Source organism: Eupeodes corollae, chromosome 3 (assembly GCF_945859685.1).
Source record: "Eupeodes corollae chromosome 3, idEupCoro1.1, whole genome shotgun sequence".
Classification (NCBI taxonomy): domain Eukaryota; kingdom Metazoa; phylum Arthropoda; class Insecta; order Diptera; family Syrphidae; genus Eupeodes; species Eupeodes corollae.
The window spans coordinates 54,682,582-54,700,196 of record NC_079149.1 but is presented as its reverse complement, the minus strand read 5'-3'; the positions used below and the strand labels follow the sequence as shown (position 1 = coordinate 54,700,196).

Genomic DNA, 17,615 nt, shown 5'->3' with positions numbered 1-17,615 from the left:
ATTCAATAAAATCAAATTTAAGACACAATTTGAATGATTTATATTTGTATTTAAATACTGAAAGATTTATTTTATTTTGAATTCGTGTGATTTTACCGAGCAGCTGATTGTAAAACGTCAAAATCATTCTCTACCAACTTTGTGGCCGAATTTTGTACATTCCGTCGGAGGCGAAATTTCAACTACTTTTGTAGTTAGATTTAGCCAATCAGAATCCCTTGACTACGTAGCCACTAGCTTTGTGAATGCGACCATTCAGAATCCCTTGACTACGTAGCCACTAGCTTTGTGAATGCGACCAATGGTTCATCAGCAACATAATTTGTCCTTTGACATTTAAAAACGGTCGGTCATCGTCACTCTTATTGAAGTTAATTATGGCCAAAATATCAGAGTAGTCAATATAATTTGCCAATGCGCCACTAAAAAAAATCCTCTGAAATAACTTCATAAAAGAAATGTTCTATTTATTTTATAGGCGAAATTAATTGATGAACGATTTCGACAAAACCTTAAGATTTGAAATTTTGCAATTTAAGGGGTTAATCTTTCAAGATTTTATTATAATAAATGCAATCATGCTCTGAACACAATTTCACGTTTTCTAAATAGCTCGGTTTTATACTTTAAGGTAAAACAAGTTTTTATAGTATCTAATTAGCCAGCTTCTTCCAAGTAAAGCAACTTTTATGTAAAGTTGACTAAAAAATTAATCGAGAAAATTCTCCTTACTTGTTCTATTTAAGTTGTTTTTGGCATCAGCTTTTTGATGAACATCGTTAAATTACTAACAAATCTTAAGATGAAATCTTAGCACATAGAACTTAACTGTATAAACTATATGGCTCATATGAACCCCCTGATTCTCTCATTGGTCAAAAGTTGATGAATTTGTGCTGCACGATTAAAATAGGGCTTAATTTTCTTGGTCCATTCCATAGTTAGTGCTTACTTTTAGCAACAAAGTTCAAAACAGTAAAATACAAATTTTATTTTCATGTATAAAAAATAAATAACTAAAAATATAAAGAGGTCAATTCCATTAACGCAATATGATTCAATAAGGTAATTCCTACGAAAATTAAAAAAAAAATAATCTACCGCCATTGCTTGTTGATGGTTTCGGATTTTTTTCGGCCTTTCAGTTTAAAGAACTATGTTTTTTATCATTAAAACTTTTACAGATTAAATGTTTTGCAGAAAGATTTGCTATGTCAAAAAGCTAAAATCAGGCTTTAAAGTTCTCTTGCGTGAAGCGGTTAACATTTTTGAAAAATTGGTCAAAACCTATAAAAAGTAAAGTAGGTATGTAAAATAACTCTTTATTGGAGGTTATCATTATAAGAACAAACAAATGAAGAGCTATCCTCGTATGGATCAAACGTAGACACAATTTTAATACAAATTTAAATAAAACGTATTTTTTAAGTGTTTCTAGCATCTACTTTTTTAATTTTTGTTGCCATAGTCATGCTTTTCTGACATCGGTGGATGTAAGTTTTATTTTTCTAAGCTTTTTCCACTTCTTTTAAATAATTGAAATACCAACAAAAATATTATTTTTTTAAATAATTTTATTGATGCGATTTTTTTTTCAAATTCAACTCTTAAAAATATCAATATTTTTATATTATTAATAAATTAGTGTGGATCCTTTAAATTAACAAATTAATTTAACATAAAATCATAAAATAAAACAATCGTATACAAATTTATTCTAAAGAAAATCTTTACCTATAACATAATAAATATAATGAAGTAAGTTTTATAGTGCTTTCCAAAGTTGAATTATTTTGTTTTTTAAAATGCATGTTTTTCAAAAACAAAAAACAACATTTATTAAGAACCGAAAACATATATCATCTGCATTATACTAAGGTATGTACTGTATGTAGATACCATTAGTATATTTATATTATAAAGAGTGTACATAATATTATTTGATGGTGAAATTAAGATGGCATAGTTTTATTTTCCCTGATTGTTGTTACTTAAATTAATTTATGATTTGATTTTCTAAGAAAATTTATCAAAATATAAAATGCTGGATGACATTATTGTTCGTAGATCGAATTTGTGGTAGTTAATTTTTTGGAAAACCTGCAACAAAAAAATTAATTATTAGTTCAGATTGTATTTTAAATACCTATATAATTATAAAGTATGATTTAACCCTTAAAACATTTGTTGCTTAATTTTTTTGGGACTCAATGTATTAAATTTAGTTTTATTTTGTACATTAAAATAAAGTGCTCACAATTAGGGACATTAACATTTGTTAGCTACTCTTGGTTTTAACATTTTAATCTACAAGATCACAAACTTTTTATGTAATATTTTGATTCTTTCTAAGAATAATTTAAAATAAAAACTATTTTAATATGGATTGTGGTTTTTTAACTTACGCTAGAAATTTAAAAATGTTTAAATTTGTTTAGTTAAGTTGAGTAAGTGGGAATATACATAACTCTAGAAAGATTACCATATCCCAACACTACATATTCATAATGTTATAAGTTATTAACAAATAATAAGCGTCTATATCTTCTTGCTTTATAAACCAATTAACACTAATTTAATAGTTTCCACTACCTAAATTCAAAGAAAAGTTAAGAAAAATTAACGTTCATTAGTGTCTCAAGTAGGTCATATCACTTAGAAAAACCCTTTAAAAAAAACCTACCCTGAATGAACTCAATTTTCCACCTTGCTTACAAACAAAGCCTAGACTGCCTTAAAAGCATAGCTAATTGCAGGGTAGAATAATGCAACTGAGTTGTTGACGACAACATGACGAAGCCAACAACGTCTGGCGGCCACCGCCGCTCGTTCGAACAATACTGATTTCCACATGTAGGTCGTAGTTTACTACACCTTAGCAACCTTTTCTTCGGGGGTTAAATTGACCCAAACTTACCAGCTTTCTATTTCATTCTTTCGTCACGTATTTTGGAAGCCAAGTATAGTGCCAGCACAATTCCAAGAATTTGTATAAATGCAATACCAAGTCCTACGCCAATAAGAATAACGGCATTCTTGTCAACACGGTCCTTAAGTTTTCCAACACATCCATCCTGTAAATAGTACAAACAAACGAAGTTTGCATATTTCTTTCATTTTAGGTATTCACCCTAAAAAAATTCCTTACCTGGAAGTATTTATCTTTCCCCAGTGGGAGAGCATCTATGCAGTTACCAACGGCCTCGTCGATGTATTCCGGTCGACAGCAACTGGCCCTCAGAGTCTTGTCCCTGCTGATACCACGCCAGTCGGATGGATTATCAACTCCACAGCACATGAGCTTCCTCTGGATGTTGTCCCAGGCTTTTAGATCATCGTCGTTAGAACGTTTTATCGAATCCATCAGTGAGTTCTTGAGAATCATTTCAAGATCAGATTTGTAGACTATTGCTGCAATGCCAACAGCTAGCTCGACGATAAAGACGATGCCTAGCATAAATGCATACTATACGGGTATCAGAAAGAATATAATTAAACAAAGTTTCCTTATTTCTTGAGAGGATGATTGATGGGTTTTTTCAGTTATATACCATTATCAAGAGTGATGGTGATTCCTTTATGGCACCAAAGCAACCAAGTGATGCGATAAGGAAAATAATGGCTCCAGTAACAATAAGCACTATTGGGGGTGCTGTTATTTGTCCTTCGATAAAGTGGTTGAATTCGTTGACGTCAGCTAGGACTAAAGCCCCAGCTATCAAGATGCCAAGACCCGATAGCTATGAAATAAAAGTCATATACAAAATTAATATTTTTGCGTGGTAAGAAAATAAAGTTTGGTTAGGTTAAGTTTTTTTTATTAAAGGTACTCGTAACAGAAATTTTTATTGATCAACAAAATTGTTGGTTAATGACCATAATCAAGTTTTTTGATTTTTTTAATTAATGGGTTGTACTTCAGTCTTTAGCTTAATTTTTGTTTAAAGGTTTCATTTACTGGTTAAAAGGAGGTTAACTACACTAAAATTTTTCTAATGTAGGCTTTAAAAAAAGAGAACCATTGGTTTTAAGTACTTTCATTACTTTAATTTAAAGACATAAATTGCACAAGAGTATGTAGGATTTTCTTTGAAAAACTAAAATTGCGTGTTTCTTTTGGGTTTCGTGTTTAATATTGATAAATTTGAATAAGTTTACTTAAGCTTTATTAAAAACAAAGAAACTGATTTAAGGGAAGAAGTGCGAACAAGTACTATTAAATTAATAATTTTATAGGAAGATACTGTTAAAGTTTGTGAGGACATTTTTGCAATAGTTTTGTGGAATATTAAAAACACTTTTTCCCATTATGAAACGATTTATAAATGTTCCTAATGCTTTACGTTTTCTTTGGTGTTATTTATTAAAAAAAAATACCATTTTTCTTTTGCAATCAAACAGCATGTAGAACTAAAAAATTTAATAAAGACTCATTTCAAGGTAACCACGCCTTCTTTACAATCCTAAATCAGCTTAGTTTTATAAAAAGGGTGTGGTGTCAAAGAACTCTACTTTAAACAACATTGCCAATTGCTTCAAGTACCTAGTTGAAAAGGATACCTACTAAAGATGTTAATTGATCTTGTCCCAATAGCTTTATTGTAACTCCATGAAAGATATATTAATGTATAAAGAAGCCAAGGAACAAATTATATTTAACAAAGACATAAGCTTACGGGAAAATTTTAAGAGTAATGGCTAAAGCCAAGGGTATCAAAAAAACCACTAATAACACGTCCGGTTTTTGAGATTTTACTTTTTAAAATTCGAAAAAATAGGTATGTATATTAGGCTTTTTGAATTACATAGCTTTTTCTCAATAAAATCCACGACGATTTTTTAATTCTATAATAATATTATTTTATATAATATTCAAAAATTCTTCATAAGTAGTTACATTTAACCTATCTTACAGAAATCTGAAAGAAAGGCTGCAACATTTAGACCAAGGTTTTTAACTCAAAAAGATGAAGCAATTCAAGTATACATATATATCAACTATATCAACTTTTTTTTTAATATATTAAATATTTCAAGAACTTGATGTAATAGAAAAATTTAAAAAGGCGAGATTCGAATTTAGGACATCCCCAAAAAGTATTGTTTTGTTTGTGGGACAAAAAAAAACCTAATAACCAAGGGTTGGGTGTTATATTTTAAACTACTTATTTAAAACATGTTAGATTAAAGATTAAAGATCTTTTTTAATTTCTAAACCTTTTGTAATAATTTATTAGTTAATTAGCAATAATTTAACTACCTGTAAATACCGTAACAATTAAACCCTTGTTTTTGAAACTTGGTGAACATTTGAATCTACCAGACAAGGGATTCAAGGTAAACGCTACTTTAAATAAGAATAAATTAAAAGTATTTTTCGTAAGGGTTAGCATTGAACCTCACAAGCTATTACAAAAAGGTTGCATTATTATTTAAGTACAATACCAGATTTAATATGTAGGAATTTGACATACATATTATGCATATAAAACTAATGTCAAAAATAGGTAAGTTCGAAACTTTTTGAAGCTCGTTCTTGTAAAAACATATTAAGAAATCAGTAGCTAAGATCATCTTTAACCCATTTTTTCCCAAGGTCTCAATAACATTTTGCAAAAATTAATTTGGTTCCTGTCATAAAATCTCAGAACATATTAGATAAATATCAATTTTGTGGTTCTACATCGAAACCACTAGGAAACAAAGGGTAAAGGGTCGTATCACTATGTCCGGTGGGAAATAAGTACAAAAAATTAGGAAGGAAAATCACGCAATGAATTTTGACTTTTGACTAACACAAATCTCGAACTTTTTTTTTTAATTTAGAATGGAAAAACCTGGAAAGTACAAAAATTTCGAATAACAAAATTTTTAAAAAATAAATTGTTAATCTGAGATTTAATATTTTGTTTTCAAAAAGGGTTTTCTGAAACGATTTTTTATAAATTAAAAAAAAACCTCGAAAATTGTACGAATAAAAAATTATGTTTTCTCTTAAAGAATTTAGTTCAACAAAAATAACGTTTTTAACATCTTGTAAAATTTTGAGAAAAATCGAGTTGACAGTTTTTTCACAAAAAATAAAAACTAAAAAAAATACTGAAACGTGTTTAAAATTTACTTTCTTTTCAAAAATTAAAAGTATTGTCTTCAAACTAATTTTATCTCCAAAAAAATATTATTTTCGAATTTTTTGTTTATATGTATATATTTGTATGTATTTGCTACTAAAATTGGTAAAAATTCATTTTGACAAAAAATCTCGTTAACAAAAATAGATTTTGAAATCAAACTATTTCATAAATATAGAAAATATTGCTGGTAATTTAAGAATTTTTAAGAATAATTCAACTGAAAACTTTTTTAACAAAACACGAAAACCTACAACCTTTTAGACAAGACAAATCGACAGACGAGATGGGAAGTTATAGGTGTGGGTCGCATCACAGTCTTTTTTCTTTTTAAGTTTTTTCAAGAAAAAATTGATCGATTTTGATAATTTTTTTCTGTCTTAATAATATTTGTTGATAAAATATGTCAAATTTTAGTTGTTGGGTTTTGGAATATTTTTTATTTTTTATTATTTTTTGTTGCATTTTTAAATTCGGTATCTCAGAAACGGTTCAACTTTATTTTAACTTAAATCAAACGTCTATTAATAAGATTTACAAAACTGCTTACTAAAAATGTTTTTAAAATAAAATTTTATATACATATAACAAATAAATCAGAAAAAAAACGTTCTAACCATCTTCGAAAAAAAAATATGCATCATGGGTTTTTTTTTTGAGTAGTTAAATGACATTAAACCTATAACTTATTTGAAAAAAAAGTTTTTGGACCAGTCATGCACTTTTTTTAAAAATTAATTTCTATAATGAATTTTGAAAATGTACAGCTGTATTATTGACAAAGTCCCTTAAGTCCATATTATCGAGTATCTCTAGGAAAAAACAAGATTTAGAATGATAAAAGTTCTAAGGTTTTCAAAGATTTGATTTAGATGTAAACCATCCGTGTTTGAATGGTAAAACAAATTTTGACATTTAAATCAAAAAGTAAACTCAATAATATGGGCATTATGAACATTGGTAGGTATTCAACATACTAAAAAACTAGTTTTACAAACTCTTTTCTAAAAATGGTTTTCAGTAGTAGGTTTTATATTTGAATAATAGGCGAGATAATGAAATGTCAAAATTAACTACCTCAGTTCGAAGTAACACTTTTTGAAAAAAAAATAATTCAAAAGCAACGACAAAATTGAAAAACAATATTTTACGAGAAGTATTTTATGTCATTCCTAAGGATACGGATCTTATAAAGGTCGTTTAAAAAAATAGGGTTTCAAAAACATTAAGGTATGACTTATATGTTGTTTTTTCTGTGATTTAATTTTTGATGTTGCTTTACATAAAAAAAAGTTATGATTGAATAATTTAATTATAAATGAAGAAATCCTTTCTCATTTAAGGTACTCACAGCAAATATGATATTAAATCCAAAGAGAATGTATTTTATTGTGGTCATCCCACAATTTCTCATTTTGAAATTCATTTTAAAAATAATTTGCTTTCTTTCGTTATTTTCTTATTATAAACTTAACTACAGCTAAAAGAATAAAACTTTTTTAGACTGTAGTTTTCTTGAGACCAAAACTTCTTAACAATCCGTTCGAAATCGCGGTTCTTATTCAACTGGACACTGTTGAATTCTTTGTACAAAGTTTGGGCTAACGTTTTCCTCGACACGGCAAAAGAAAAACGCTAATGACCCCAAATAAGAGTAAAAATGAAAATTGTGGAAAGTCCACAACAACTAAACTCCAATAAGGTTCCCCTATGTTGGTCAGTTAAGGGTTAGAAAAACAAAAACAAAAATTATAAGGGTGGCAGTGGAGAGTTTTAACTTTATTCAATGAATGGAAATTTTGTTAGAAGGGAAATATGGAGGTTAAGTAAAGCGAGGGGGGTTGCATTCTTCTGCCTGATGTGCTGGTTTCCATGTGTCTAGCTAATACACAGGTGAACTTAATAGGTAAATGAACATTCACAGGGATTTGAAAAGAATGCATATTATGACAAATGAGAGTTCAATATACGAAAATAGGTTTTTGTATTTACATTGTAGCCCAGAAACGTCATAATTTATTGAAAAGCCTTCAACTATAGCCCAATCACTTAATTTCGAAAGTAGTCATTTATTTTATTGGGTCAGTTGAAGTTTAGTTTATAAATAAGAGACATTATGTATGTTCATATGTACATAAGTGTACATACACACACATCATAGTGTGTCACATCTCACATGACATATGAACATAAAATCGATCTTTTATTGACTTATGATTACGTTAAAATAGCTCGTATGTATGTATATCAAAGAACTAAAAGTTTATCATCATTCAACTTTTTGACATAACATCAACACATAAGTAACGACATGTACATTTAAACATTGAAATATAGTCATTCTAAATTTCTGAAAGAGAGCGGTTTTGAAAACATGGTACAAACATTGTTAGAAATATGAAAATTAAATAAGAAGGATAAAGTTGTTTAGGTATATGAAAACGATTTTCGTATGATATTCCAAAAACTAAAAATTTCTTTAAAACTAATTTTCGAATGGCATTTTCGAAACCAGTTTCGGACTACCAAGGTCTGTTTCATCAACAATTTTCACTTTAAATTTTGCAAATAAGAATTTGTTTAAAAATGTTGTTGAAAACTATAACAATAAATGTATGAACCGTTTTTAAAATGAGAAAGTACTTAAGTTAACAAGACGATAAGCATATGCTATGTTTTTTAAAAGTGGAAGAATGTACCAAAGAAACATGAATTTTCAATTCTTTGATTTATCTTAATTTCAAAAATTCCTGGTTTTGTAGAGGTGCTTTAATCCATGGACATTATCATCTTTCAATCAACTAAAAGTACCATCGAACTTGTGTTGTCTTAAATTGGAAATAAATTTGATTCAATAGCCAACAGAAAATATGTGGGAATAGATCCTAATATCACGGATTTACATTTTTGCACGGAATAAGTAAAGCAACCGTCTAACATAATTTGCTGGCCACAAACTTGTTCAGGCATAGCAGGTCCCAGGTGTAAATTTCAAGTAAGTCTCTTTTTTATTCATAACAGTTTGGGCAGAGATTTAGTCCTGTGAAAGATAAATAATTAATTTCATATTTAAATCTAAAAAAACAAACAAATGTTTGTATATAAGTAATTAACAATCTTCGTGCAAATTCAGAAACATATAAAAAACATTTGCCAACTTTACCGCAAATTGACTGTCGTCTTACTTCTATGAATACTAGTTTTGCTATGCTTATGAGATTATGCTCAAACAATAAATGTTCGAAAATTCGTTCAAAAAGACTTAAGTTTCACAGAAAATAATTTTAAAGTGTAGCAATCTAGCAATCTTTGTTTTTGGTAAGTCCTATTGCGTTCCCTCCTAAAAAAGTCCAATTTTAAGAAAAATTACGAAATTTAACCAAATCCTGTTCGAGTACTTAAAAATTTCGGATTTTTCGTAAAAGAAGCGCTCACGAGAAAGTAAAATATTTCCCAAACCTACGAATTTTAACCTAAAAAATTGTTTTTGAGCTTATTTGTGAAAAGTGTCAAATTTGATAGAACTAAAAATTAAATAAATAGCTCGCTATTGCTGTCACTTATACAATTGAAAATTCCTGTTCCAATAACAGGAACAAGATTGCAATTTTCAAGTTTCAATTTAATCAAGTTTTTTTTTATAATAAACAATGGACCAGCATGATGTAGCAGTTGAATGTTCCCCAAACACTTTTCAAAGAATACAAACCGGTAAGTAATTTAAGTGAAGTATTTCTAGGTAACTGAATATGTTTTACTTTACTTCCTTGCAGACGATAGTTACAGAAATGAGGTGCTTGGACAGATATGTGACAAAAATTCAGCACAAGCTAGTTGCAGAAGGAAATAACTTTTCAACTGCCCAGGTTCAAGGCAAGTTCCAAAGCTTAAAGAGAAAATTTAAAGATACCCAGCTTAACAACTGAAAAACTGGCCGCACTAGGCGAACTTGTTCATATGAAAAGTAAGTTAACATAAACATACCTTTGAGGTAGTCAAGTACTTCGTCTACCTAGGCTCCGCTGTAAACGCAGAAAACAATACCAGCACTGAGATCAAACGCAAAATAACTCTTGCTAACCGCTGATTCTTTGGACTAAGAAAGCAATTGATTGGTAAAGTCCTCTCTCGAGGGACCAAAGTGTTGCTATATAAGACTCTTATCATCCCCGTCCTGCTATACGGTGCAGAAGCATGGACTATGGCAAAAGCGGATGAAAGCACCTTGGGTCGCTTCGAGAGAAAAGTTCTTCGTGTGATCCAAGGTCCCGTATGCATTGAAGGGGAGTGGAGGAGAAGGTGGAACGACGACCTGTACGGGCTGTACAGTAACGTAGACTTAGCCAGAAGGGTAAAAGGTCCTTGGAGGCTGGGTCACGTAGAGCGCATGGAAACCAATGCTCCGGCCCGGAAAATCTTCGAATCCACACCCACAGGACAGCGCAGTAGAGGAAGACCACGGATCAGGTGGCGTGCACAAGTGGAAAGTGACAACACCCAACTTGGAGCGCGAAACTGGAGACAACTAGCTAGGGACCGAGCTAGGTGGAGAAGTTTGTTGGGTGAGGCCCTAGTTTACACAGAACTGTAGCGTCACCTTGAGTAAGTTATTTAGAATTGTAGACGTCACTGGTCGAAAAGAGAGGTGTATATCCAGAATATACCTTTACCAGCGACACGATAAGAGGAACACAAAGGGAAAGTGTTTTGAATGCCACTGCCCCGATGAAAATACAGTGGTAACTTCGGGTAGTGTTTACAGTTTCTTAGCAATTAATTCAATTTTAACCTCCTTCCATAAATTAATAAATCTTAACATCAATTTCTATGCACTTAAAAATGGATATGCGTATGTTTACCAGCAATTCGATGTAGGGCGTTTACATACTACCTTCTTTCTATTGTTTTCTACAAGCCTCATAAAGGCATTTATTCTGGAGTTGATAAGGTAATTATAGTATGTATATTGAAGTTCAATTTGCTTGTACCTACATACATATTTTAATATTAAAAATACATAATTATAAAATTTTAAAACACATTTAATACACATTCTTTTTCATTCACAAATCACAGTTCCATGCAGATAGTACGAGTATATCTTACTCTAGGTATTGCCTTTTTTAGTTTCTCCAAATTGAACGTATTCAGATTCAGTTTCACAAACAGGGTCTAGAGTAAAGTTAAGATCTATTTCATCAGAATAATTGTACAGCACGCATCAAGCTCTAATAAAATGACATATTATTTAACCAATGCCTAGCAGTTTACAGTAGTATTATTGACGAAATCGTTGTTTCAAAATACCAAATGTGTGTTTAAGAGCAACGCGGAACGAACTCAGTTTAACATTACACTCTTTTGGACGTTCGTAAGGTAACCGTTATCTTTATATGGTGTTACTAAATTTGAAGTAAGTACCCAGTAAGTAGTAACCTGAAATATTAAATTGAATTTTTTGTATGTTATCTAAAATTTGACTTGAATTAGTACCACAACAATAGGTTTCCAATTTTTCATATATGGGGGAATTTCGCAATACCCAACTGTTATGAAATGATCCAGAGAACCCAACATAAGCGTCGATAAATTTTTTTTCTTCATTGCAAATTCCTTGCAAACAAATGCTTATGTTTCATTTGCGGTCAATACAGTAATCCCTACATTTATTTGGTTTTTCTATAAGAGCAGAAACTGTTTATAAAGAGAGATCGAAGCAATCAGCTAGATTTCTAAAACTGAAGGCTTCGTATCCCGCAAACCAAAGGAAAACCGCATTGTGTTTCTGGGCATTACATCTCTTATCTTTACGGAGTTCTTGATAAGATTCTGTTGCTTAGAACATGTCCACAAGATTTTCATATATGATATGCGTGGTAAACTTCATTTCGCTGTATGATGGGACAATGTCTTTCAACAAATTTGTTGCACAATTTAGGCTTTCTTTAATCGGTTTAATATTAAAAAAACAAACTTTCATCTTCTCCGGAGTCCTCCGACAGAATATCATCGATGCCATCATTTCTTTTAACAGAGCATTCAAGCACAAATTTAAGTTCATGTAGTCTTAATTTATCCATTTACAAAAAAAAAATAAGAATTTTACGCCCACTCTTTAAGATATCTCTTTTTACGAATTTTAGTGCAGAAAGTACGCGAACGGACCTATTTTGACTAGGTTCATAAATCCACAGGTCAAAAGTATATATAAAAAGAAACAATTTTAAAAAATATAAAAGGTGCTGCAAAAACTTTATTAAAATATCAATAACTATATTTTTTGCGTGATTAACAAAAATAAACAGTTTTTGATGTTTTTCGCGTTTTGTAAATAAAAGTTGTTAGTTGAATTTTATAAAATTAACATAAAGTTAACAAAAATATTTCTAAATAATTAAATTAGTTGGCGCAACAGCCTGTAGAGCACCAGGGCCTAGTGACTTACAACTCTCAACCATTCCTGTGCGCGACTAATTTCAGGGATGGAAGGGACCTACATTTTATGCACTTTTTCATGACAAGAAATACTCTTGAAGAATTTGTCAATTCCAAGCAAGAGGTAGTACCTGTGAATAAAACTTTAGGGAAGCGAAACGACAGAGAATGAACCCAATACCTCTCGCATGACAATCCAACGCACTAACCATTATGCCACGGGTACTACTTAAATATAACAGGAGAAAATTGTCGTAAGCTAAGTTTACACTATTGGAAGATCTTACAATATTAGGAATATGTTTCAAATTATTTTCAGAACTTACATACAGATAGCTGGCTGAGGTAGACTTTCTACCAACTTTGTAAACAAAGAAATTAATTGTCTGCTTATTTCTTACAAGTAAACTTACTCGTTAAGCCCAGCAATAAATAATTTTAGGGAATTACGTACTAAACACTTATTGAAAAATTGAATTAAGCATTAAAAAGCTCCGCTTTAATTGTTTTAAATTCTAAGCAATATTGTTTAGCATTTAACATTTGTTAATAATTAAACATATGAAACCTTTTTCATTTTTTTTAAAAAATACAGTTATTTTTAGAGCAAAAATTAATCAATTTTCTCTTTTACGAAGATATGAATCTTCGAAAAGTCTTTAATCAGAAGAAAATTGCAAGTTTACTGTAGGAGGATCTGTGAATCTTAACTATGCCACTGGCCTCTGGCAGCGGTAGACTTTTTGTAACTCTACTCTGCATAACATGTTATTTTACTTCATTTGACAGGTCCTCAAAGTATTTTCAAAGGAAATACAATGAGGTCACTTCTGTATAAATGTTGTTTCCTTAAAAAATAAAGAATACAAAAAACACCCACTAACAAACTGCACTCCACGACTCTACCCTATATACAAAAAAATAAAAGAAACCATTTTTATGTTAAGCAACTTGAAATCACGCAATAAAAAAGAAACAAAAAAATGGAATATTATAGAATATAAATGTCCTTACGTACTTTTTTAAAGGTCAAAAGTATGTATAACTACAGAACAAACAAAATCCTCAGCATCAACCCAAATTCCAACTTTCAACTTAAAGGTATAATAATGGTTGTTTTTGTTTTCTCTTGAATAAATAATTTGTGTGACCGGAATCTAAAATACATTTTCGTAACACCTCGAATAAAATTCGTTGACCATAGTCAAGCCGCCTAAAAGACATACAATCATAACTAAAATAACGACACTATTTTATTTATTGTGATATCCTTTATTCCCGAGTGTTCCATTTGAAGCATTTACTGGGTAAATTATATAAGCTATAATTTTTGTGAGGTCTAGTTCTATGTCAGGTCAGACTTTTCTAAAGGTTATCGACATCCTGGTGAGCTGGATTTAAAGTTAACCATGTTATTGTGGTAAGTTTTGTCCTGCGTTACTAAAGTAGGTAAATATACATCCATATATAAATGAATCAATAATTATTTTCCTTCACAACCATTGCTAGGTTGGCTAGGTTGGTGTTGTGCCACTACTCGGTAGGAATGATGATTGAACTAAAAGCAGTAAAGATCAAATCCTTTTTAATGGCGATAAAAAAACTGTAAAGGTATTGTTGTGACACTGGAATGAGATTGATTGTGAATACAAAAATTAAATAGGTCGAAATGGCTTGCTCCTTGCTTTGATGGTTCTAGTTCAGGATTTGTCATGGTGTTAATCGAAGTGGGGAGGTGTTAATCAATTTTAAATTATGTATTTTTGAATTCAATAGCATATTGGAAAAAGAACTTGCATTTGAATATATATGTTTGTTTGTTAAACTTTATTTGGGTTTTGGGATTCAATTTAGTGTTTCTTGACGAACTTACAGCCAATTCCTTGACAAAGTTCTAAAATCAATTTAAAACTTCAGGTAATAACTCTTGTTTTATAATTAGAATAAGGTTTTAAAAATATTATTATAATCTTCTTTAAACTCAGTATAAGTTTATTATTGAGTTTTAGGGACTTTTGCTTTAATAAAACAAAGTTCTAAGGAATAATAAACTTCATGGCACCCGGTAGGATTATTTACTTCCCATAGGAAGTTATTGTAATGGGTCCGATTTGTCAAATTGAAAATTTTGACATTTCTCGACGTTTCAAGGTCCCTAGAGCCGAAATACAAGATTTTTAGAAAGATGTCTGTGCGTGCGTGTGTACGTACGTTCGTACGTCCGTACGTCCGTACGTTCGCGACGTTTTTTTCGTCGTCCATAGCTCAAGAACCAGAAGAGATATCGACTTCAAATAAATTTAGTTATACAGATAATAAGGCAGAAAGATGCAGAAAGGGCTCTCGAGAAAATTGCGTGGGCGGTTTTTTTACCATAGCAGTTTAAAAAAAAGGTGAAAATTTTGGTTAACCCTAAATATCTTACGAACCAAAAAAGCTAGAGACTTGAATTAAATTTTATATAATAAACTGTAGCGTGGTCTCAAACAAGTATATTTTTTGGAAAAAAACTATCTAACGGTTTTTTTTCTAAATCAAAAAAACTGAAAAAAAAATTTGTCACATCCTAAATTTAACGACTTACATATGATTTCATCTCCAAATCCAATTTTTAGCAACGGAGAATAATGTTTTTGAAATCTGATAAAATTTTGAGAAAAATCGAATTGACAGTTTTTTTATAAAAAATAAAAATCTAAAAAAAACGTTACTCAAAGTTCGTAAAAATTAAATATCGATTCAAATATCTTTTCAAAAACTAGAAATTTAGGCTTCAAGCTTATTTTATCTTATAAGAAATATTGTTGTTAACATGCAATAAAATTTTGAGAAAAATCGAATTGACAGTTTTTTTACAAAAAATAAAAACCTAAAAAAAAATTAATAAAAGTTGGTAAAAATTGATTTTCGACTAAAATATCTTTTCAAAACTTTGAGATATTGGCTTTAATTTACTTTTATCTTTCAAAAAATATTGTTGTTAACATTAAGTAAAATTTTGAAAAAAATCGAATTGATAGTTTTTGTACAAAAAGTAAATACCTTAAAAAATTTTTTACAAAAGTTGGTAAAAATTGATTTTCGACTCAAATATCTTTTCAAAACTATAAAATATTGGCTTCAAACTAATTTTATCTTATAGAAAATATTGTTTTCAACATTCGATAGAATTTTGAAGAAAATCGAATTGAGTAATAACATTGAATGTTTGTGTCATTTTGATTTAGAGGTGAACAATTTTGCCATTGATTTCAGTTCTTTAAATAAATTTTAGTTTTTAATTAATTTAATTTGTATTTTTCTGTGAACCAATGTCGTTTGAAGTTTTTGGACTATGGACCTCTTGCCTTCCTTAGAACGTTCATAAAAATGAAATTAGAGCGACGGGGTTCGCGTCCGTATTGTTAATGAAAGTATAGTCTAGTCTGCAACTTATATATTGTTGAAACTTGTATATGGCAAATAGGTGTGTTTCACGTGTACTGCCCACTGTGAGGAATTGACAAATCCTCCAAGAGTAATTCTTGTCATGAAAACGAATTTCTCAAGTAAGCCGTTCGGAATCGGCATAAAACTGTAGGTTCCACCATGACATGGCATGAGGTTCTAGTTCTCAACGGACTGTTGCGCAATCTAATTAAAACAATATTACCTGATCATTAAATCATTCAAAGAATTAAAAACATATGTATCTAAAGGGAGTTCTAATATTCTAGAACCTTAATTTTGGGGGTCTAATAAATCGCAGTTTTATCTCAGACTAAGATCTAAATCAGAGAGTTCTAACACTCGAGAACTTGATGAAGAAATGAGTAAGAACGTAACCGAGTTCCAATTTTTCAATTAACTGAGTTTTAGAGACTAGAACTTTGTCAAGTAATTGGCCATAAGAGCAATAAATTCTTTAAATAACTTTGCCCCACAAATACATTGTCCTAGTAAGAATTAAGTTCAAATCGTGATTTCAGAATTTTCAAAAAAAAATGGAACATATTATCCAAAAAGCACTTTGGGATTACTTAAAATAATAAAAATGACAACAAATAATTCCTATGCTTTAAATAAAAAGATCCTAAACTTTTTAAAGTTTTTTTTTGTTTGGCGTACGTTATTCATTTTAAATACAAATATAGCATTTTTCGGAACTTGCTGCAGTTTTTTTTAAGATGTAATTATAATTTCTTATTTCCAATGTTTCGATTAAGTTTCATTGCTCGTGGTCTTAAAACATTGTTAATGAGACGGGAATGAGTTTTTGCAAAAAGTTACAGAAGCCATTCCGCAATTTTAGCTCAAGCAAAATGCTAAAAAGAGTTAGTATGATTTTAAAATCATTTAAAATTAGCTTAATCATCTCAAGCTAAGTTAATTGATTAAAATGGCTCTAAAATTTTAGGTTACGTTTGGTTGAAGTGGCTAACGGGGATGGAAGAGGACAATTGTTGGAACATTGTGATACCACATTAATCTTGAGTCACTCTTCTGAGCTCAAAGGAACTAATTGGAGTTCCTTAAGAAATGTAATAAAAGGCTTATTGCATTATTGTGTTTGCGATCGTTTCGATCGTAAGAGAAGAACTCTACAAGAAAGGTCTCTAGTTGTTAAGCTAGAGCAGAGCAGGGAGAAGAGGAACTATTACTTCCTCGTTTATACAGCTTCTGCAAAATTCATTTGAAAATAAGCCAAGGTGCACGTATGCCAGCGTTAGCCAATCGTTGTTGAATGGGTATTACTGTACCATTTTGGCGAGTGCGCCTCCTTTACAATGTCCTGGAATGTAGCTATATGTCCCGATACTCAGCCAAGGTGAATGTTAAGCTGCTGTGCATTTTTCATTTGAGATGATCAACTGTTCTGGACGTAGTTCACGTAGCATGATATCTAGTGCGATGGACTGCAGAAATGGTCTTCAACAGGGAGCGGTGAATTCGCCGATTCTCTTCAGCATTTACACCAGCGATCTGATAGGTAGTCTTACAAAGGCAATTGCGTACGCCGACGATCTAATTGTCTAATTGCGTACAGAACGGCCCGAAAGGTTGAGGTTA

General features: G+C 30.5%; 1 protein-coding gene across 1 annotated transcript; it reads right to left on the bottom strand.

Annotated features, from left to right (window-relative positions):
* Positions 1-1,556: 1,556 nt before the first annotated feature.
* Positions 1,557-7,719, bottom strand: LOC129949972 (23 kDa integral membrane protein). Its single transcript, XM_056061725.1, has 5 exons — positions 7,483-7,719; positions 3,552-3,740; positions 3,149-3,466; positions 2,918-3,074; positions 1,557-2,100 (listed from the first exon to the last, which is right to left on the bottom strand). The coding sequence occupies exons 1-4, from the start codon at positions 7,555-7,557 to the stop codon at positions 2,925-2,927; spliced, it is 732 nt and encodes a 243-aa protein (XP_055917700.1). The 5' UTR covers positions 7,558-7,719; the 3' UTR covers positions 1,557-2,100; positions 2,918-2,924.
* Between the last annotated feature and the right edge of the window lie 9,896 nt (positions 7,720-17,615).

Excerpts from the sequence above, each read along its gene's own strand:
- LOC129949972 (XM_056061725.1), bottom strand. The coding sequence starts at position 7,557 with ATGAATTTCAAAATGAGAAATTGTGGGATGACCACAATAAAATACATT. Across the intron at positions 3,741-7,482 it reads GATTTAATATCATATTTGCT|CTATCGGGTCTTGGCATCTT; the intron begins GTGAGTACCTTA and ends TTTATTTCATAG. Across the intron at positions 3,467-3,551 it reads CACCATCACTCTTGATAATG|TATGCATTTATGCTAGGCAT; the intron begins GTATATAACTGA and ends ATACCCGTATAG.